This window comes from Lepus europaeus, chromosome 3 (genome assembly GCF_033115175.1).
Source record: "Lepus europaeus isolate LE1 chromosome 3, mLepTim1.pri, whole genome shotgun sequence".
NCBI classification, from domain to species: Eukaryota; Metazoa; Chordata; class Mammalia; order Lagomorpha; family Leporidae; genus Lepus; species Lepus europaeus.
The window spans coordinates 46,488,689-46,511,176 of NC_084829.1; the positions used below are offsets into that span (position 1 = coordinate 46,488,689).

General features: G+C 40.4%; 1 protein-coding gene across 2 annotated transcripts in view; it reads right to left on the reverse strand.

Annotated features, from left to right (window-relative positions):
* Window positions 1-22,419, reverse strand: part of LOC133755952 (24-hydroxycholesterol 7-alpha-hydroxylase) — a 95,384-nt gene extending 72,965 nt beyond the window's left edge. The window contains exons 1-5 of one of the 2 annotated variants that reach the window (XM_062186219.1): window positions 21,995-22,419; window positions 12,442-12,577; window positions 6,607-6,781; window positions 4,999-5,148; window positions 3,680-3,773 (exon numbers count right to left, since the gene is read on the reverse strand). In XM_062186219.1, coding sequence (XP_062042203.1) covers window positions 3,680-3,773; window positions 4,999-5,148; window positions 6,607-6,781; window positions 12,442-12,577; window positions 21,995-22,186 — 747 coding nt within the window. In that variant the 5' untranslated portion in view covers window positions 22,187-22,419. The remainder of the gene's footprint in view (window positions 1-3,679; window positions 3,774-4,998; window positions 5,149-6,606; window positions 6,782-12,441; window positions 12,578-21,994) is intronic. The other variant, XM_062186220.1, reaches the window with a different exon arrangement.
* Between the last annotated feature and the right edge of the window lie 69 nt (window positions 22,420-22,488).

Consider the following 22,488-nt stretch of genomic DNA (forward strand, 5'->3'; position numbering starts at 1 on the left):
AACTCTAAGCAGCAGACATAGTTATCTTTAGCATTATTCACATGAGGAAACCAGAACACAATAAAGCCAGGGAATTTTGCCAGGGACATATAGGTTGTAGATGAGTGAGCCTGGATCTAAACCCAGTGAGCCTGGCCCCAGCTCCTGAGCCCACTTTCTTAGCTACCATGGTATCCTGCACCCTGAAGAGTCACATTCCATAGCTCTCGTGGGCTAGTGATTAAGAGACCTGCATTGTATCATAACGTACTAGTTTTGTGTCAGATCCTATCACATAGACTATAACTATTAAATCATTAGCAAATAAAATACACGATAACATGTAGACTATTGCTAAGGAATCCAATTTTTTCAAGTGATTAAATACTCTAATCCTCAGCTTTCTGGGTTTAATAATCCCCAGTTTTGGTACAAAAGTTGTTGTGAGGGGCTGGGGTTGTGGCATAGTGAGTAAAGCCACCTCCTGAGATGCTGGCATTCCATATGGGTACTAGTTCGAGTCCCAGATGCTCCACTTCCAATCCAGGTCCCTGCTAATGGTGTGGGAAAAATAGCAGTGGATGGCCCAAGTCCTTGGGCCCCTGCAACCATGTGAGCGACCTGGATGAAGCTCCTGCTTCCTGGCTTTGGCCTGCCCCAGACCCAGCTATTGCAACCATCTAGGGAGTGAACCAGCAAATGGAAGGTCCCTCTCTTGCTTGCTATCTCTCTATAGCTCTGACTTTTGAATAAATAAATTAAAAAGTTGTTATGAAAAATAAATGAGAAATGACTATGCAAAATGTGAAACATAATGCCTGGCTTAGGGTAAGCATGTTACCTGATTCCTTATTGCTGTCATTTTTGTATTAATGCATTAGCAAAGTTGAAAATAGTTTCAGTAGGAATTTCATTTACTTCTGGTCTCATACTTACAATGTGAGCTGATATAAGACAAAATTTATACCTCATTAAAATCCTACAGCTGTATTTTATTCCTTTGATATAGTTATATTTTAAATGGAAATGCTAGTATAGTATATACCTAGAAAACCCCAGCAGAAGAAACAACAAGAACATGTGTGTAACATTTTTTAAATTAATTACAACTTCTTTCTAGTCTTCTGCTTAACTAGGCCATTGAAATATATGTAGTAGAAGCTAATGAATCTTTTTCTTCTGAATTCATATTAAAGGTGGGTATAAAAACATAAGCTCAGTGTGAAGGAAAACAGAGAAGCAATACATTTAAAGATGAGATTAAACCATTCATGAATGTTCAAAAATTCTCTCCCAAAGTCTCAAACACTGGCTTGGCATCAGCGAAATTCAAACTTTGCCTTTATTCAATTAGGAAGCTTGAGAACCTAATATGAAAAATGCCTCATTTCTTCAGAGTAAGAAAAGTCAACACTATTCTAGAGGTCTCATCAGCAAGGAATTTTAGCTGGAGTTGGAAAAAATCCTGTTTTTTAGGCCTATGGATTATAGATCTATCTGGGATATATTTCATCCCCAGGTGGTTTTGCCACTAAACCTTGGAAAATAATACAAACAAAAAAGGTTATATGGTGTCCGAATCTCCCCCCTAAGATAGAAGAAGCGACCACTGGCAGAGGCAAGACTGGAAAGACCTTCCTATGAAGAAAACGCCTTCGTGGGACCTGTCTGGTGAACTGGGAACAAGCATAGTATGTGGCCGTGGATGAGGCCCTGCTCTGAGCCAGAGCCGCCCAGGTCAGATGTCACTTCTCCACATGATTTACAGTAGTGTGGTATTGACAACACACTGGCATGGCAGTTCTCCCTCCCATGGTCTAGAGGCTGAGAATGCACAGCTCAGGTGGGTAAAGTTTTCTTCTGAATGCTCCACAGATCTCTGTCTGAGTCAGTTGTCAAACAGCAACACGAGGGAACATGGAATTAAAAGACACATTTATTTTGGTGAAGAAAATTCTTGAAATCCATAGTTTGTTCATAAGAAAAGATACACTTCCCATGAGCCTTTGAAAGATCCTTTGTATTAGTTGAACTATTAAGGCCATTCAGAATAGCTTTCAGTTCCCTTTATTCAGGAGGGAGATAGCTACCAACACACACACATATTCCTTTCTTTTTTTTTAAGGTTACCTTCCTCTCTGGTGATGGTGAACATAGCTCTTTGTGACAACACTTGTTGTATAACTAAAAACAAGCAAAAACATTTGACGTCATCTTTAAATACTGAAAGATTTGAAGTGATTAAAAAAAAAAAAGTGACAGGCAGATTCAGAGAGAGGTGAAGGAGAGCGAGAGCGGGAGCATTTGCTCCCCAAATGCTCCCAACAAATGGGGCTGGGCCCTGCAGAGCTGGGAGTCTGAACTTCAATCCAAGTTTCTCACATGAATGGCAGGGCTCCAATTACTTTGAGCCATTTGCCTCCCAGTATCTGCATTAGCAGGAAGCTGGAGTCAGGAGCAGAGCTAGGAATCCAATCCAGGTCCTCTGATGTGTGATGTAGTTATCTTGACTGAGAGGTGAACCACCCATCCATTCCCTTGAAGTAGTTTCTTCTTCTTTTTTTTTTTTTAAATGAATAACAATGATAAACTCTTGTCTAGTCCTTAATATGTTCTAAGTGCTTTACAAAAATCAACTCATTTAATCTCGCAACACCTTTCCAAGAACAGTGAGGAAACCGAGGCTAAGCATTTAGATCTTGTGCCAGGGTCACACGTAAGCAGACAGACCAAAGAAACCCAGTCTTTGAAGGCTGGCCTGGGCATCAGAAAGTTATCCAAAGCTCCCAGAGGGTGATTCTATGAGCAACTTTTGGTGAGAACCATTCACCAGCAAAAGACAGAATGATCTGAAAGGCTTGTAAAACCAGTCTGTTGGGCTCTACTGCAGAGTTTCTGATTGAGGGGGCTCCCAGCTGATGCTGGTGCTAATGTCTAGAGACTACATTTGGAGCATCACAGACCTAGAATAACTCTTAGGACACTGACTCCTAGGTGCCTTACTTTTTAAATTATGTCACTCTACCCCCTTGTATTGGAAGAGAGAAACAACTAGGGATAGTGGCATTAAGAACACAGTCTACTTTGTAGAGCTTTATTTATCTTTTACTAATTTGCTATTACTTTCATCTGTCACTATTGGCACAGCTGTTAAAAAATAATTCGAGAAGGGGCCGGCACCGTGGCTCACTAGGTTAATTCTCCGCCTGTGGTGCTGGCATCCCATATGGGTGCCGGGTTCTAGTCCCGGATGCTCCTCTTCCAGTCCAGCTCTCTGCTGTGGCCCGGAAAGGCAGTGGAGTTTGGCCCAAGTGCTTAGGTCCCCTGAACCTGCATGGGAGACCAGGAAGAAGCTCCTGGCTCCTGGCTTCGGATCGGTGCAGCACCCCCATGGCGGCCATTTTGGGAGTGAACCAACAGAAGGAAGACCTTTCTCTCTGTCTCTCTCTCTCTCACTGTCTATAACTCTACCTGTCAAATAAATAAATAAAATAATTAGAGAAGACCATTGGTTTTGATTCACAAGCTTCTGCAATGGGCCTCAATAGAAAAGACTACCAGTTCACTCCCCCAATACTCCCAACAAATGTGGCTGCTGAGCCAGGCAAAGCTGGGAGCCTGAATTTCAAACCAAGTCAAAATGAAGTCATCACACTGAAGTTGAGTCTCTATTTAGAAAAATAACTTAAGGAATACTTACCAAAGAGTTATCTTTGGCAGATTTGTATGCTTTTATATCTGAAATGTTTTTCTCAAACAGCGTGAGGAGCCACTTTTTGGATTTTGACCAGTTTCTGTGTGAAGAGGGAAAACACACACACACATATATGCAGAAATTAATTTGACAGAATGTTAGGAATAATGTGTCATGGCCTATAAAAGGGAGAGTCTGTATGTCTGGAGTTTATCTGCATATCTGCTCTTCATTTTCAGGCAGGATCCCATGAGCAGTCTACCGTCAGAATTCTTAGTCCTCAAGAATAAAGGAGAGGACAAGGCAGTCACACTTTGGTGCCTTTTGCAAATGAATGTTTAAATCTCTTTTGGACTGGCATTAAACAAGAAAACAGGGCCCGAAGTCAAACTCTTCTTTTGCTGTGACTGTTATGAGCTGTGGAACAATGCAAGCCAGACCCTGGTCATTGTGTTAAGTCAGGTAAAGCAAACTGGCTATGATCTAGTAAATCTTTTATGAGTAGCCACCAGGGGTACGCTGCTGTGGCGCAAATGTTTGTAACCCCAAAATCTGTATGCTCAAATCCTAATCCCTACAGTAATAGTACTAGAACATAGGGATGGTTGAGGAGATGATTAGGTCATAAGAAGGTAGCCCTCATGAGTGGGATAGCGCACTTCTACAGGAGGCCTGGGGGAGCCAGTCTGCCCTTCCACCATGGGCAGACCCACTGAGAAGGTGGCCGCATGCAACCAGGAAGAGGGCCACACCTGAACCCAGCCACACAGGCACCCTGATCTGGGACTTTCTGGCTTCAAGAGCTGTCAGAAATACATTTCTGTTCTTCACAAGCTACCTAGTCTGTAGTATTTTGTTACAGCAGCCCAAATGTAGTAAGACATAGAGTAACTGTCAAGAAGTTAAAAAAAAAAAATCTGTAGTCAATTTGCATTTGAATCACTGTACAAATATTTATCTAAGCCAACTGTGGGAAACATATTTTGATAACTTAGCACGGCCCCAAACACAGGCAATGAATGTGCTAATAATAAACAGTAAAGGGGATTAAAGGCCTCAAAATACATTCTTCATTCTTTCTTCCCATTTTCATTCTCCTGTTTTTGCTCATCAAAACAAGGGAAAGAAAGGCGTTACCCTCTCCTCACTTCACATACACACCCCTCACTTCACATACACACCCCAAACACAGAGCAGTCATCAAAAACAGCCTCTCTGCCATGCAAACTGCTGCTGTGTCTGCTCAGAACAAAGAAAAGTGAGAAGTGGACAAAATGCTAAAAAGAGCCTGATCGATGAATTAATGATAGGAAACAACTCCCTACCTTAGGAGACATTCCGGCACCTGGGATCCATATTCAAAACCTTCATCAAAAACTTGAAAATGATGATGGAACTCCTTGATTTTCCTCTTGTTTGTGAGAAATAAACCTTTATTAAAGAGCACATTCACTGTGACTGGATAAAGGAGATGCCTACCGAGACAGAAACACGTGGAAAGTCAGAGCCCAGGCCAACCAACAGGAATAGGATGCAAGAGAAGGCATGCCTCAGGAGCAACGCACCTGTAACAGGGGCAGATAGCGTGTGGCAGATTCTTTTGGGAAACAGTCACTCCTGAGAAGTTTTATTATTTGCTAACTATGATCAAGATAATTTAGACATAGTTGAAATTGTGGTCTTATTTACTTGAAGATTTAAAAATTCTAAGCAAGTATTTTAGACACAAATAGGAGATGACAAACAGAAATAAACTGACTTAATATAATTCAATAAGCATTTACTTAGTAATTAATTAATAACAGTAACTAAACTAACAGCTCATACCTTTGGGTCCCAGCTTACAAAAACTCACAAGATGTTAAGGGCAATATCAGTCATCAGATTTCCTAATTTTCCACATCATCCCAGGAATTCAAACTAATACATGTTGAAAAACAGTATTTATCATCAGTTAAGTTTTACCACCAGTGAATGATTACTGAGGCAGATATAAGGATATCAAAGATTATTAGTATGCCCTGGATTAGTGATACTAAATACAATTTATTTAACTTCTATTCACCTACTCTTCTGGATCTCCTTCCTGAAAGTTTCAAAAATATCAAGGGATTTGCTTTGCTTTGTTGTATATACTGGACATGTTCTGGCAAAATTTTAAGTTTCTTTCTGCTTTCCCCTGCCCACTCTTCCTGGACCTATAAAAAAAATGTTAAAAAGCACTTTGTTTCATAGGTTAGAATAATTGATTATTTGAGGGAACCATTGAATTTTGCCCTCAGCATGCCATTAAGATGGATAAGTCCCTCAGGTAATTTTAATTTACCAAATCTTCTTATGAAGGTGGGGAATTTTTCCCATGCCCAGCCCTTAATTCTAACAGACAGCCCCAGAATATAGCTGACTTCCTCCACTGCTCTTACCTGTCTCTTGGGGTCTACTTTCCAAGGGCACCTTGGGGCTCAGTTTTGAGGCCCACAATCTATTTTGCCTTGGCCACCTTTTGAAGTCTCACAAACATTTCTTGGATCCTGTCATCCACTTAATGATTCCAGTCTTTCCCTGTCCTTTCAATATCTTCTTTTTCTGTCATAAATTGCACAGTTCTATCAAAATTGTGATGGATGCACAGTAATTATACAAGGTAAATCCATGTAAAGCATACATAGTTATATGGAGTAACTAAGGATAAATTACTGTTAGCATATTTAAATAATCATATTAGCTTATTTTCTCACCATAAGTTGGGAGTGGTAAACTGAAAACTGCCCACTAATTAGAATTAGGGGATTAAGCTAATCTCCTAATAGTCTAGTTAGATAGACTTTACTAATCAGCCAGATAATTTTTGAAGCCCAATATACAGGATTCAAAAATTTTGTATTAAAGAAAAAAAGATTAAATCATATGAATGCAGCTATTTATCTTTTTACCTTATTAAGTTGTCCAGGTCCATTGTCCCATGAGTGCCTAAACTCTCCAGTTGTTCATGCAATTCTTCAGTCAGTTGCCCAGTGAATTGATAAAGGTTCAAAGTCCCCAATTTCCCTTTCAACATAATATAGAGTTTTTCATGCAGTGTTAAAAATATATTCTTTGGAATTGATGCTAGAAACAGAGAAAATTATTTTCACAATAAGCAAGAACTACTTGAAGCATACAGTCAACAAACTTCTACCACCAGTTAGTCAAGAAGGACAACAGCCAAAGTCCTCCAGCTACATAAAATCACCTCCAATGAATAGAAGTAGACAAAGATTTGACCCTCCCATGAGACAGTGAAAATCAATAGGATAATTCATCTTAAAGGATGATCCATAAATTGGTAATTTAAAGGTCTGGTATTTCTAGCTCCTTCCTTCTCCAAATATATATTCCAGGTATTTTGAAAACAAGAGCTAGTTTACATATTCTACATGCTCAGAAGCTATTTGGCCTTCTCAGAAATTCTATACCACTCCCACACACCCATACCCATGAGCCCCAAATTTCTCCCACTAATTACTGTTTATTTTTCAAAATTCTTCTTGAATATTACTTCCAGCAGAAGGCCTTTCCCAAGCCCATGAATAATTCTGACCCAATATTTTTTATACATATTAATCATCATGCTTCTTTCATGATATACACCCCTGGTTAGGTTGGGTTGTATAAGTGAGTTGTTTTTCTAAACACACTTTGTATTTTCCTTTTATTTTGTTTTGTTGTCTTCAAAGTAACTTTTTCAAATAAATGGCTTTTTTAATTTTTAATTTCATAATCCTATTATGTGTAGATTATACTTTTCATAGGTTAATGAAACTAAGTATTAGATTTCCTGATCACACACATCTTCTCTACAGTGGGGGATATATGGGAGGAATGGAAAGCTGGCTCAAGGGCAAATATAGGGAGGGTTCCAAGATGGCAGAGTAGGAAGGGAGCTCATTGCTCTAGTCCAGAAGAAAGCAGTTTTAAAAAAGAGAGAGAGCCGGCGCTGAGGCTCACTTGGCTAATCTTCTGCCTGCAGTGCCGGCACCGCGGTTCTAGTCCTGGTTGGGGCACCAGATTCTGTCCCAGTTGCTCCTCTTCCAGTCCAGCTCTCTGCTGTGGCCCAGGAGTGCAGTGGAGGATGGCCCAAGTGCTTGGGCCCTGCACCCGCATGGGAGACCAAGAGGAAGCACCTGGCTCCTGGCTTCAGATCAGCGCAGCATGCTGGCCATAACAGCCATTGGGGGGGGGGGGGTGAACCAACGGAAAAGGAAGACCTTTCTCTCTGTCTCTCTAACTGTCTAACTCTGCCTGTCAAAAAAAAAAAAAAAAAAAAAAGTAGAGAGAGAGTAGTCTCAGGAAAGAGTTAGGGAGAAAACCACAGAGGAAACTCTACTGAAATTAGAGGGACACAGTGGACCTACGTGGAGGGTGTGGGCACCCATGGCTCAGGACTCAAGCAGTTGAGAAAAAGCTGCAGGAAGAGCATAGAGGGAACCTGGCTTGGAGCCCTGTGAGGGAAGATATACTAGCCAAACTAGAGAGGAAAAAAAAAAAAAAAAAGGATGGGACAGACATGTTTCTCTCTCCCCAATCACTTTACAATGGCGTCCTATAACAAGTTGATAGAGCGAGTGCCATTTTGGACATATATAACAGCTGTGCCAGCTCGTGGCTATGCCCGGCAACCAGTCAAGTGGAAACTATTGACTCTGGTGGGGAGAACTAACAGGGGGCTAGGAGCTTGTGACTGTGTGAGGCTTCTGTACCAGGATTGTGAAAAAAACTGAGGGTGTGTGAGAGGACTCACAGTGTGGCTAAGACTTTAGCAGTCACAGTGGGAGACTCCACATGTTCAGGGTTTCCTGGTTACCTGGTGAGAGACATGGCTGGGGAATCTGAACTTATACTGAGGACTGCACAGATCCTTTGTGTGATCCTTGGGACAGAGCAGACAAATATACCTACTGGGGCTAGTGCTCAGGTACTGGTCTTCTTTAGGAGAGGAGCTCAGTTGAGCAGAATAAATTTCCCTTCTGATTAAAAAAAGAGAGAGAGAAATTTACCACACCAAACCTGGATGTGTCACCTTAGGCATGCCCTTAACCCTACAGAAATCCAAATGGCCAGCAGACACGTAAAATAATGTTCAGGATCACTAGCCATCAGGGAAATGCAAACCAAAACCACAACGAGGTTTCACCATACCCCAGTTAGAATGGCTTTCATACAGAAATCAACAAACAATAAATGCTGGCTAGGATATGTGGAAAAAGTACCCTAATCAACTGTTGGTGGGAATGCAAACTGGTAAAACAACAATGGAAGACTGGAGATACCTCAGAAATCTGAATATAGTCTTACCATAGGACCCAGCCATCCCACTCCTTGGAATTTACTCAAAGGAAATGAAATCAGCAAATAAAAGAGTTAACTGCACCTTCATGTTTATTGCAGCTCAATTCACAATAGCTTAGACATGGATTCAACCTAAATGTCTATCAACTGACCACTGGATAAAGAAATTATGGTTTGTGTACTCTATGGAATACTACACAACAGTAAAAAAAATGAAATCTGGTCATCTGCAACAAAATGGATGAATCTGGAAAATATCATACTTAGTGAAATAAGCCAATACCAAAGGGACAAATACCATATGTTTCCCTGATCTGTGACAACTAACAGAGCACCTAAAAGGAAACCTGTAGAAGTGAAATTGACACTATGAGAAGCAATGACTTGAATAGCCCTTGTCTTGACTGTCAAGGAACAGTTTATTATCTTATTTTATTCTTTTATTATTTTCTTTTTCTACTTAATACCATTGGTCAAAGTCTTAACATAGAATCACCCATAGGTGTATAAATCCAATTGAAATTAGATCGCAATAAAAAATAAGAGAGGGGGGAGTTATACAGTTCAGCACACTTTCCCACAGACTTACCCCTAAGGGTAAAGCTAAAAACTTACCATGGGACTCCAAATCCCATTAAGCTGGTTGTTACTAATGCCATCTTATGTGTTAAAGTGGTCATATTAAGTGTGTAATTGATCAGATAGATAGGATTAAGCGTCAAAGGCCATGGCCAGTGCCGCGGCTCATTAGGCTAATCCTCTGCCTGAGGCACTGGCACCCCAGGTTCTAGTCCCAGTCGGGGCACCGGATTCTGTCCCGGTTGCTCCTCTTCCAGTCCAGCTCTCTGCTGTGGCCCAGGAGTGCAGTGGAGGATGGCCCAAGCTTGGGCCCTGCACCCACATGGGAGACCAGGAGAAGCACCTGGCTCCCGGCTTTGGATTAGCATGGTGCGCCGGCCGCAACGTGCTGGTCGTAGCAGCCATTCGGGGGTGAACCAATGGAAAAGGGAGACCTTTCTCTCTGTCTCTCTCACTGTTCACTCTGTCTGTCAAAAAAAAAAAAAAAAAGTGTCAAAGGCCTTAAGGCATTCGGATCTGGCTGAGAGCATGTTCAGGCATGAGAGCAGTTTAGGCATGGAAAACCAAGACATTGTGGCAAAAAATGCTCTACATGAAAGATCTCTGTGAGACCCCAGTGGAAAAAAGGACCATCAAAGGAGGATGTACTTTTCTCTGAAGGGAGGAGAGAACTTCCCCTTTGCTTATGGCCCTGTCTAAATACTGACAGAGTTTGTGGACTCAAAAGACTTCCATAGCCTTGGCAGCTCATGACAAGAGCCTTGGGTGATCACTGACCTCATAAATAAGAGTGTAAGTTGTTAAATCAACAACAGGAGTCACTGTGCACTTACTCCCCAGGTAGGACCTCTGTCCTTAATGAGTTGTACTATGAGAATTAACTGTAAAACTTGTTTTCAAACAGTACTTTATACTTTGTGTGTCTGTGTGGGTGCAAATTGTGAGAATCTTTACTTAGTATAGTGTTGGTCTTCTGTATATAAAGTTAATTAAAAACAAATCTTAATGAAGAATGGGATGGGCGAGGGAGTAGTAGGTAAGATGGGAGTGTGGGTGGGAGGTCAATGTGGGGGGAAGAACAGCTACATTTCTAAAGCTGTACCTATGAAATTTATATTCATTAAATAAAATCTTTCTTAAAAAAGAGAAAAATACATGGCCAGTGCCATGGCTCACTAGGTTAATCCTCCGCCTGTGGTGTCGGCATCCCATATGGGCACCGGGTTCTAGTTCCGGTTGCACCTCTTCCAGTCCAGCTCTCTGCTGAGGCCTGGGAAGGCAATGGAGGATGGCCCAAGTGCTTGGGCCCCTGCACCCACATCAAAAACCAGGAGGAAGCACCTGGCTCCTTGCTTCAGATTGGTGCAGCACCGGCTTTGGCGGCCATTTGGGGAGTGAACCAATGGAAGGAAGACCTTTCTCTCTGTCTCTCTCTCTCTCAGTCTAACTCTATCTGTCAAATAAAAAAAAGGGGGAACATATAAACATATTTAACCTGTTAAATACAAATATTTATACAAGAAAGTTCCTGGAGGAGTAGGCATTGTGGCACAGTGGATTAACTGCTGCTTGATATGCTGGCATCCCATATGACAGTTCCCGTTCAATTACCCACTGCTCTGCTTCCAATCCAGCTTCCTGGTGATGCATGTGGGAGGGCAGAAGAAGACGGCCCATGTACTTGGAACCCTGACACCCACATGGGAGACTAAGAAGGGTTTCCTGGATCCTGGCTTCAGCTTGGCCCAGACCTGGCTGTTCTGGCCAGTTGAAGAGTGAATGAAAGATCTCTCTCTCTCTCTCTCTTTTCTCTCTCTCTTTTTCTGTCTCTCTCTCTCATTCTGCCTATCAAATAAATAATCTTTCAAAAAAAAAAAAAGTAAAGAAAGTTCCCAAGGGAGAGTACAAGTTACAAAACTCAATCATATCCACATATCTCCAGTAGTTTTCTCTGAGAAAACATTTGAGCATACGATCAAAAGCTTTCCAAATATCAATATTTTTTACCTGTAATTTTATAGTTCCAATATCAATCAGCAGTAGAGAATTTAACCAAGAAGTAGTGATTTGCATGCAAACAGGAAGAAAAACAAATAACCATGCTATTGATCACTGACAGCTTTTAAAACAAACATTTTTGTCTTACATCAAGAAATACATGAAGTTACATGAAAAGGAACATAGGGAGACAGAAAAAAAAAAAAAAAGCTGCAGAGAGAAGGAAGCTAGCCACAGTAGAAGCAAGTACAAAAAGCAGAGAGAAGAAATAGGCACAAGATGACCCAGATTTGTGGTCTTGGGAGCACACATGGAACCAGTGCACACATCTGCAGCCTAAGAAGAAATGAAGATAGCCAGGCATGCTGGCAGCAAGCAGCCCAGCACAGCTAGCAGTCTGGCTCCAGATGGCTTACTACCCCGCTGGGAAATGTTGGGAAATACCACAATAAAAGGTTGAATGTGAAGCAGAGGAATTTTGCTTTCAGGGAGCAAAGTTAGTCCACAGAGTCAAGCCAAGAGCCACAACCTGTAGATCACTGCATACATAGAAATGGAACAGAGTTAGCTGTACCTTGGGAGCTGTAACTGAACACAGATTCCAAATATTCTCTCAGAAAACTCAGAGAGATCACTTCATCTCTCACATGTCTAACAGAAATTCAAATGTATTAGGTTACCAATAACTTGCTTTTAAATGATCAAACCTATCATATATTTTTTTATCTCCTAGCCAAACCTTAAGAATACAATAATGGGCCTGCTTCATTTTTAATAGTGAAGTTAGGTTGCGATTTTCACCTAAAACTCCTTTATGATTCCAATGTGGTATTGCAAATGAACTATCTGAAAATATTCTTTACCTGTATGATAGATAGGATTTTGTACTGCTAGTTCAAAATTTAATTTCTTGGATTTAAAAAACACATCAATCCCTTCTTCTTCAGTAACAAAAGTCATTCGATTTCCCATAGCAAAGACTGTAAATATTGGTCCATACTGAAATAAAACACAAAAGCAGAGTGTATTAGTAAACGCCTCTAAATCCCAGGTTATGTTTAAGTTTTCCTCAATAACACCGATGCTGAAGTCACAGTCAAGATAAAAATAATTATGATTCGGGGGTTGGAATTATGGTGTAGTGAGTTTAAGATGCCTCTTACAATGCCAGCATCCCATATCAGAGTGCTGGTTCAAGTCCCGGCTGTGCACTCTTGATCCAGCTCCCTGCTAATGCAGCAGAATATGTTCCAAGTATTTGGGATCCTGCCACCCATGGGTCCCTGAATCCTAGCTATGGCTTGGCCCTGGCTGCTGTTGTGGCTATTTGGGAAGCAAATCACTGGGGATGGAAGATCTCTTTCTCCCTCTGTCTCTGCCTCTCTCTGTCACTCTGCCTTTCAAAAAAAATATAATAAATCTTCAAAAAATTATTCTGATTGTTTCTGATAATTATGTTTTGACTATTTCAGCTAAATCAAAATTATATAAATTCTAATTGTTTCCATCCTAATCATGTCTGTAGTTATTATTTACTTGTATCTTCTTTGTTTTTAGTAAGAAATAATTAGAAAATAATCATCATAAATAACAACCATAAGTTACATAAACATGGTGATATTTGAACATTGTTTGTAAGACACGAGTAGGCCTGTAAGCAAACCATAGTTCAATATGAAAACATACAAAATTGTCAGCTAGTTTTACAGAAAATCCATGGTCACTCTACATCTTGCAGTCCTAAACATCTTTCTAATGGGTTCACTTTCTTACTTTCCAAACTGACTACTTCATCTGTATACCTTGCTGAACTCTTTCCACTTTGAGATAGTTTCCCTTACCTATTAACCAACCAGAGAAACGGAGACAAGCAAGTAAGAGCAGCCTCATCTTCTCACCAACAAATCTTGTAAAATGTACATACTTGTACTCATTCCCCAAGCTTTCCCTCCTGTTAACATACATAGAAGGCCCTGTCCCTGTTAGTGCCAACAACTCTTAACTTGTGTTATGGATTTGATGTTTTCTTGCCATCTTTATTCTACATTTATGGCTTTTCTCTCCTACATCTTTCATTTTTCCTCTCTATAAGATCATGCCTAGTCTATAAATACACACTACAGCGGGGTTCGATTTCAGAGAATCTATAACTTTTCTGGGGAAAATATATCAGCATTTTCATTGGCATCTAACTATAATTCAACTTTTGTTTTAATTATGAATGAAGACAACAAACCACAATTATTATCCATGATTACCATCAAAAGAAACCATCATGCTTTTATATCCATTACGGTTTTTAAAAATATCTCAAGACACCATATCATTATTCTCACCACTGTGTCCATATTAGTCATGTTTTGATCTGTCATGAGAAGGCACATGATCACGGTGCCACACACCGCTGGGGGCTACAGTGGGTCCAAGAATCATCAAACTACCAAAAAATGAGGTCTCACTTTCTCACATTAGTGTTCCAGACATCTAACACTGCTTGTCATTTTTCCCTATCAAAAACTGTTTATCAACAATTAGAAGATCCGCTTTCATTGCTTAAGTTTTGTCCAGATGAGATTTTTTAACTTCCCACTAGAAAAGTGGCATTCCATAACACATACTAGTACCCAGGCCACAAGGATATATATTGAATAGCAGAGATTATTGACGATGTTTAGTATTTCAGATAATTTATTTTAAGATAATTATATCATGAAAAATGGTCAACAACAGCTATGAATTCTGTAGCAGTGTTTTTATTTAATCTGCTCTCCTTTTGTTCTACTTTTTTGTGCAGTATCAGTAGCTCCTGTGTTTTGAAAAAAGGCAGTTACATGCCATATGCTGGAAAAGTGGTATCCATGTTATTGTTTTAATTAAATCTTTGATTTTGAGGTAATTGTAGATTAACATGCAGTTGTAAGGAATATCAAGGAGAGTTCCTACCCACCCATTACTATTTTCCCCAGTGCTAACATCATTCAAAATACTACTAATATTGACACAATCAAGACACAGAACATTTTCATCACCACAAAGATCCTCTATGTTGCCCTTGGATAGCCACCCCTATAATACCTAGTCATTAACCTCTGGCAACCACTAATCAATTCTCCAGTTCTGTGATTTTAAATTCCAAGGTTGTTATAAAAATGGAATCACACAGCATATTATGAACTTCTGGAATTGCCTTTTCTCAATCAGTGAAATTCTCAGAGATTCACCTAGATAACTATGTATATATGTCAATTGTTCATTCCTTTATACTTACAAATCTGAGTATTATACATTATGAACATATCACAGTATGTTAAAACAACATTGAAGAACATTTGCATTCTCTTTAGTCTATTGCTATAACAAACAAATCAATAAACACCTAAGTCCAGGCTTTTGTGTGAACATAGGTTTTCATTTCTCCTGGATAATTACCAAGAACTACCATTGCTGGGTCATACATGCATGGTTAGCTACTTGCTTGGTTGTTTAAAAAACTGTCAGTGTGGGGCTGGTTCTGTGGCATAGCAGGTAAAGCCACCACATGCAGCACCAGCATCCCATTTATCTGCTGGTTCGAGTCCTGGCTGCTCCACTTCTGAACCAGCTCGTTGCTAATGTGCCTGGGAAAGCAGTGGAAAATGGTCCAAGCATTTGGGTCTCTGACACCCATGTAGGAGGCTCAGATGAAGCTCTTGGATCCTGTCTTTGGCCTAGCCCAGACTTGGCCATTGCAGCCATTTGGGAGACCCACCCCCACTGTCTCTGCCTTTCTGTCTCTGTAACTCTTTCAAATAAATAAATTTTTTTAAAAAAAGATAGAAACTGCCAGTGTTTCCCAGAAGGCCTGTATCATTTTACATTTCTTTTTTTTTTTTTTTTTTTTTTTTTTTTTTTTTTTTTTTTTGGACAGGCGGAGTGGATAGTGAGAGAGAGAGAGACAGAGAGAAAGGTCTTCCTTTTTGCCGTTGGTTCACCCTCCAATGGCTGCTGCGGCCAGCGCATCTCGCTGATCCGAAGCTTGGAGCCAGGTGCTTCTCCTGGTCTCCCATGCAGGTGCAGGGCCCAAGGACTTGGGCCATCCTCCACTGCCCTCCCGGGCCATAGCAGAGAGCTGGCCTGGAAGAGGGGCAACCGGGACAGAATCCGGCGCCCCAACCTGGACTAGAACCCGTGGTGCCGGCGCCGCAAGGCGGAGGATTAGCCTGTTGAGCCACGGCACTGGCCTCATTTTACATTTCTACCAGATGTATGAGTGAGCCAGTTTCTCTGTCTTAACGGCATTTGGTATTGTATTAGCTTTTACTTGAGTTATTATGATAGGTGCATAGCATTATTTCATTTTGGTTTCAATTTCTATATCCCTAATGGCCAAAATGATGTCAAGTATCTTTTTGTGTACTTATTTGCCACCTGCACATCATCTTCAGAGAAATTTTTAAACTGTTGAGTGTGAAAAGCTCTACATATTATAGATATATTTCTCTGTTGAATACATGGCTTGCAAGGATTTTATAACAATTTGTAACTTTTTGAAACTTTTTTTTCAACTTTTTAATGGACACTTTCACAGAACAATTTTTTATTTTTATAGGTTTATCAGTTTTCCCTTTATGGACTATACATTTGTTGTTAAGTCTAAGAACTATTCCATAGCCCTGTATTAAAATATTCTTAATTTTTTCTAAAATTATTATAGTTGTGTGCTTTAAAGTTTGTGATGTACTTTGAGTTAATTTTTTTCTTTTTTAATAGAAAACTTTTATTTAATAAATATAAATTTCAAAAGTACAACTTTTGGATTATAGAGGTTCTTCCCCCCATAACCACCCTCCCACTCTCAAACCATCCCATCTCCTACTCCCTCTCCCATCCCATTCTTCATTAAGATTCATTTTTAATTATCTTTATATACAGATCAACTCTATACTAAGTCAAGATTTCAACAGTTTGTACCCACACAAACACACAAAGTATAAAGTACTGTTTGAATACTATTTTTACTGTTCATTGTCATAGTACAACACATTAAGGACAGAGATCCTACATGGGGAGCAAGTGCACAGTGACTCCTGTTATTGGTTTAACAATTAATACTCTAATTTATGAGGTCAATAATCACCCGAGGCTCTTGACATGAGCTGCAAGGCTATGTAAGCCTCTTGAGTTCACAAACTCTGACCTTATTTAGACAAGGTCATAGTCAAAGTGGAAGTTCTTTCCTCCCTTCAGAGAAAGGTACCTCCTTCTTTGATGGCCTGTTCCTTCCGCTGGGATCTCACAGAGATCTTTCATTTAGGTCATTTTTTGCCACAGTGTCTTGGCTTTCCATGCCTGAAATACTTTGAGTTAATTTTTTATGAGCTGTTAGGTGGAAGTTCTTTTTTGTTTGTTTGTTTGTTTTTGATTATTGGGATATATCTGCTCCTTCACCATCTTTGAAAAGGCTACATTTACTCCATTGAATCGTTTTTGCACTTTTGTTACCAAAAACCAGTTGAGCATACTTATATGGATCTATTTTTTTTTTTTTTTTTGACAGGCAGAGTGGACAGTGAGAGAGAGACAGAGAGAAAGGTCTTCCTTTTGCCGTTGGTTCACCCTCCAATGGCTGCCACGGACGGCACGCTGCAGCCAGCGCACCGCGCTGAGCCGATGGCAGGAGCCAGGTGCTTCTCCTGGTCTCCCATGGGGTGCAGGGCCCAAGCACTTGGGCCATCCTCCACTGCACTCCCTGGCCACAGCAGAGAGCTGGCCTGGAAGAGGGGCAACCGGGACAGGATTGGTGCCCCGACCGGGACTAGAACCCGGTGTGCCGGCGCCGCAAGGCGGAGGATTAGCCTAGTGAGCCGCGGCGCCGGCTTATATGGATCTATTTTTAGATTCTCTTTCCATTGATCACTGTGTCTACCCCTCTGCCATTACTACATGGTCTTCATTAGCAAAAAGTCTTAAAAGTAAGTGGGATGATTCCTCCCACCTTATTTTTTCCTTTTCAAAATTATTTTAGGTATTCTAGTTCCTTTGTCTTTCAATATAAATTTTAGAATAATCTTTTCATCGGTATGTACAACAAATTTTTCTGGGAATATGTGTTTCCATTAAACCTGGATTTTAATTTGGGAAGAATTTGACATCTTTACTTAAGTAGACATTCTCAGTCCATGCACATAATATGTCTCTCACTTAATTTCTTTTACTTTTTAGTGTTCTGTGTTTTTAACATACATGTTATTTACATGTTTTACTAGATTTATACCTACATAAGTTTTTTTTGAGTGACTGAAAATGGAATTACATTTTTAATTGTGCTTTCCATATTCCATTGTTTATATGTACCGATACAATTGTATATTGACCTGGCAAAACTATTATATTCACACACTACCTCCAGGAGAATTTTTTTTGTAGACTCCTTGAGATTGTCTACATAGACAATCATGTCATTTGCAAATTGGGACTTTTTTCCCTCTGTGTGTGTGTGTGTATTCTTGTTTTATTGCTCTAGCTAAATTTCTAGCACTATATTGAGTAAGAGTTGTGACAACAGAAACCTTTATTTTGTTCCTAATCATAGTAAGAAAGAGTTTGTCCTTCATAACTAAGTATCCTCATTGTTACAGGATTTTTGTAGATATTTTTATGAAATTGAGGAAGTTAACTTCTACTCCTACTCTTCTGAGTTTTCTTTTTAAAGATTTATTTATGTATTTGAAAGTCAAGAGTTACACAGAGAGGAGGAGAGGCAGAGAGAGAAAGAGAGGTCTTCCATCTGTTGGTTCACTCCCCAATTGGCCGCAATGGCTGTAGCTAAGCCAATCCAAAGCCAGGAGCCAGGAGCTTCTTCTGGGTCTCCCACCTGAGTACAGGGGCCCAGGGCCTTGGGGCCATCTTCTGTTTTCCCAGGCCATAGCAGAGAGCTGGATATAAAGTGGAGCAGCTAGGTCTTGAACAGGTGCCCATATAGGATACCGGCACTGCAGGTGGCTGCTTTACCCTCTACGCCACAGCACCAGCCCTCTGAGTTATTTTTAATTCCAAATGAGTGTTTAATTTTGTCAATGCTTTTTCTTCATCAATTGATAAGATCATATGATTCTTCTTCAGCCTGTAATATAGTGGCTTATGCTGGTTTACTAATACTGAAACAGTTTTATATCTCTGGAATAAGCTTTAGTTAATAATTCCTTTTATGTTGATATTTTTTCATCTGTACTTTATATTTATATCCTTTTGTACTAGCTTGGGTCTGTTATCAGCATCATGCCAGCTTCATAAAATAGACTGAGAAGAGTCTTTGTCTCTTCTTTCTAGGTGAGACTGTGTAGAATTGGATGTTAGTTCTTCCTTAGACACTTGGCATCATTCTCTAGTGAAATAATCCAGGCCTAAAGACCCTTTTTCAGAGTTTTTAAATTATAAGCTCAATTTCCCTAATAGTACCGAGATACATAAATGACCTATTTCATGTTGAATAGTTGTGGTAAGTTGTGTTTTTCTAGGAATTGGTCCATTTTCATCTAAATTGGTAAATGTACATATGTGGAATTATTCATAGTATTCTGTTACCGTTTTTTTGATGGCTGCAGGATCTGAAGTGATATCCCTGGTTTATTTCAAAACACTGATCATTAGTCTTCTCTCTCTTCTTCATCAGTCTTGCATGAGGTCTGGCAACATGACTAATCTTTTCAACTAACCAGCTTCACTAATTTTGTATCTCTCTTTTTTACTGTTTTTGATTCCATTGATTTCTGCTCTTTAATATTTCTTTTCTTCTTGCTTTGGGTTTATTTTGTTTTTCCTTTTGGCAAGGAGAGAATGATTCTTGAGGTAAGAACTTAAAAGACTTCTCTTTTCTAATAAAAGTACTTAGTGTTAGAAATTTTAATATGTTGTATTTTTACTTTCCTTCAGTTCAATGCATTCTTTCTTTTAAAAAAAAGATTTATTTTATTTATTTGAAAGACAGAATTACAGAGAGAGAGGTCTTCCATCTGCTGGTTCACTCCCCAGATGGCTGCAACAGCCGGAGCTGCACCGCTCCGAAGCCAGGAGCCAGGAGCTTCCCCAGGGTCTCCCATGCGGGTGCAGGGGCCCCAAGGACTTGGGCCATCTTCCACTGCTATCCCATGCCATAGCAGAGAGCTGGATTGGAAGAGGAGCAGCCGGGACTAGAACCGGCGCCTATATGGGATGCTAGCGCTTCAGGCCAGGGTATTAACCCGCTGCGCCATAGCACTGGCCCCTCGATCCATTATTTCCAAGGTGATCTACTTTAAATATAAAGACTCAGGAAAATTGAAAGTAAGTGATAGTAAACATGTATTATGCAAGTCATAGCCAAAAGGAAATTGGTGTACCTAGAATAATATTTGAGAAAGCAGATTTTAACTCAAGATAGAATACTGGAGATAAGGTTGCCAAATATCTCTTGGATTGTCAAAGAGGAGTCGACTTTAGCAGGAGCTGTTTAATTAAATACACGTGGAAGTTATTTACTAACACCATTTTAACACAGGAAACTTTGCCGTGTATGTGTGTGTGTGTGTGCATTGGTGGGTGCTGTTCGGCTGTTTGGTATTTTCCAAAAGTATCAAATCTCTTAGTCTGTTTTTGGAAATGATGTTTCCATGTGTCAGCAAGTAAACAATCTTAGATACCTGCTGATGGGCAACCTGGAGCCGTACTATTACAATTTTACAGTAACTCTCCCAGTCAGAATCCCAGATCTCAAGTTTGAAAAACACACAACTGATAAAACCAGGCACAGTTTGAAGTATAAACACAGTCCTCTGATCAATCATGAGGCACAAAGTATCAGGCTTGCAATACAGGTGTTTCAGTATGACTGAAGCTGAAGGTTAGATAATGGATTTTTGCAGATTGTTTCTCCAATGTTCAAAATGCCATAAATAGTGCCCTGTAGAGTTGCCCTTTAGATACAATTTCCTATGAAGCCTACTTACTGATTAGCACATATTGCAGCTACTGCAAGAAAGAAAAATCAGTGAACCCACTACCCAAAACTTGGTTCAGTTATTGAGAGTGATGGTGCCACACACACACCCAATAGAGGGTATGAAAAGATTTATCATTTACATAATTGAGCTTTTCAGAATGAGCAGAAAGGAGCTGAGCTTAGAATTTTATTGTCGGAAATGGGTGAGGAAGGGTGTGTTCCTCCTTAAGGGTTAGGCTTATGTGGTTAGAATCTCCCCTTGGAGCCAAAGGTGGGGGTGCTCAGGCTTTCTTGTCCTGCCCATAAAGGAAAGTACAAGAGAAACAGGCAAGAGTGATGCTGAAATCCTTCAGCAAATATAAAAATATCAGTTATATTCTTCATTATAGTACTAGAAAAAGATAATTTACACCTTGCTAGGTAACATAATAGTTGACTCCTGTAACATGATTTATTTAATCAGGAAAGCTTGACCTTCTAAGACAAGCTTGAAAAAACATCCCTTCAAAGTTATCAAAACCACATGCCTAAGGAGACAAAAGGAGTATTTCTTTAGGACGTACACCTATCAGACCAGCAAAAGTTACACAGAATTATCATATCCTCTATGGTCCTGTATATGAAAAGGAAAATAAGAACCACGTATGGTTACATCCTTTTGTAAAACAATTAAGTAATTTAAGTATGTACATGATTTAATTTAGCGATTATTTTAGGAATTTTTTCAGAAGAAACAATTAGATAAGTACAAAATGTACAATCATGCAACACACACACACACAAAGAATGTTCATTGAAATGTTAGTTGAAATAAGGAATAAAAGTTGGCAGCAAATCCTCTATTAAAACTTAGACTATCATATCCCTATATGATGGAATATAGTTAGTAAAAAGATTCAGAGAAATACTTAATAACATGGGAGAATCATTCACATTATGCATCAAGGATTACGAATCTCTTCAGCGTGCAGTGAAAACGACACTTATTTTATCATCAAATAATAACTGAAGATACGGTGCCGGCTAAATTTGCAAAGATTAGCTTTGCAAGCAGTTTTCACAACAGCCTGGTGTCACCTCCAATTGGATATGAACTTACTCCTCACCCATTTTCACAAATTCAAATTGTGTTGCCCTTCCGCCTTCCAGAGGAACGCAGCCATTTCGTTCAAACCTATACACTCTGAACTTAACCACGACAAAGTACCAGCGTTAAAAGTTAATCTCTACTTCGTTCAAGGCGGATGCGAGAGCTGCGCTGGATTTCATTTCCTGGGCTTACCCTCGCATGGGACATGACTGCTGATAGTTAGCAAACCAGAGTGAATACATTCCCAGAGTTTAACTGCGGGAAGCAGGTACGTCTCCCGTGTTCTAACACCGCACTTTGAGAACCAGTGGAAGTCCAAAGAAAATACTCTCTGCTCCTGCGACCGCGCCCGCCACGGACGGCTACGTACCTTGATTCTCGCCTGCTCTATGAATTCTAGAGGGGCTCTCCCAAACTCCAAGCTGGCTCCAAGCCAAGGGATCCAGCCCCTGACGCACGGGGGTCCGCGCACGTTCTTCCACTGGAGGAATGAGAAAAGGGTCACGGCAACTAGGAACAGAATCAGTGTTGGGAAGATGAACCCCATGCTGTTGTCCGGCATTTTCCAAAATCTGCCAAGTTTGGAAAAGTCCTGCGGCCCGGGCGCTTCCTCCTCGCCGGCGGGATGGGGCACCTGCTGGGCCTCCCAACTTCTCTGCGGCAACTTTTGCAAGTGGTTCTCCTTCGTAACTGTAGCTTCCTTTCCTCGTCCCAATTTTTAAGTGAGTTTTGCATCATCGCTCCCTCCCACCTCCACTTCTCTTTCCAGTGCTGGCTACCGCGGGGGTGGGGGAATGCTCGCGCTGGGACCGCCTGGAGCAGATGGGCGGGAACACGGTCTCCTGTTGCCATGGAGACCCGGGG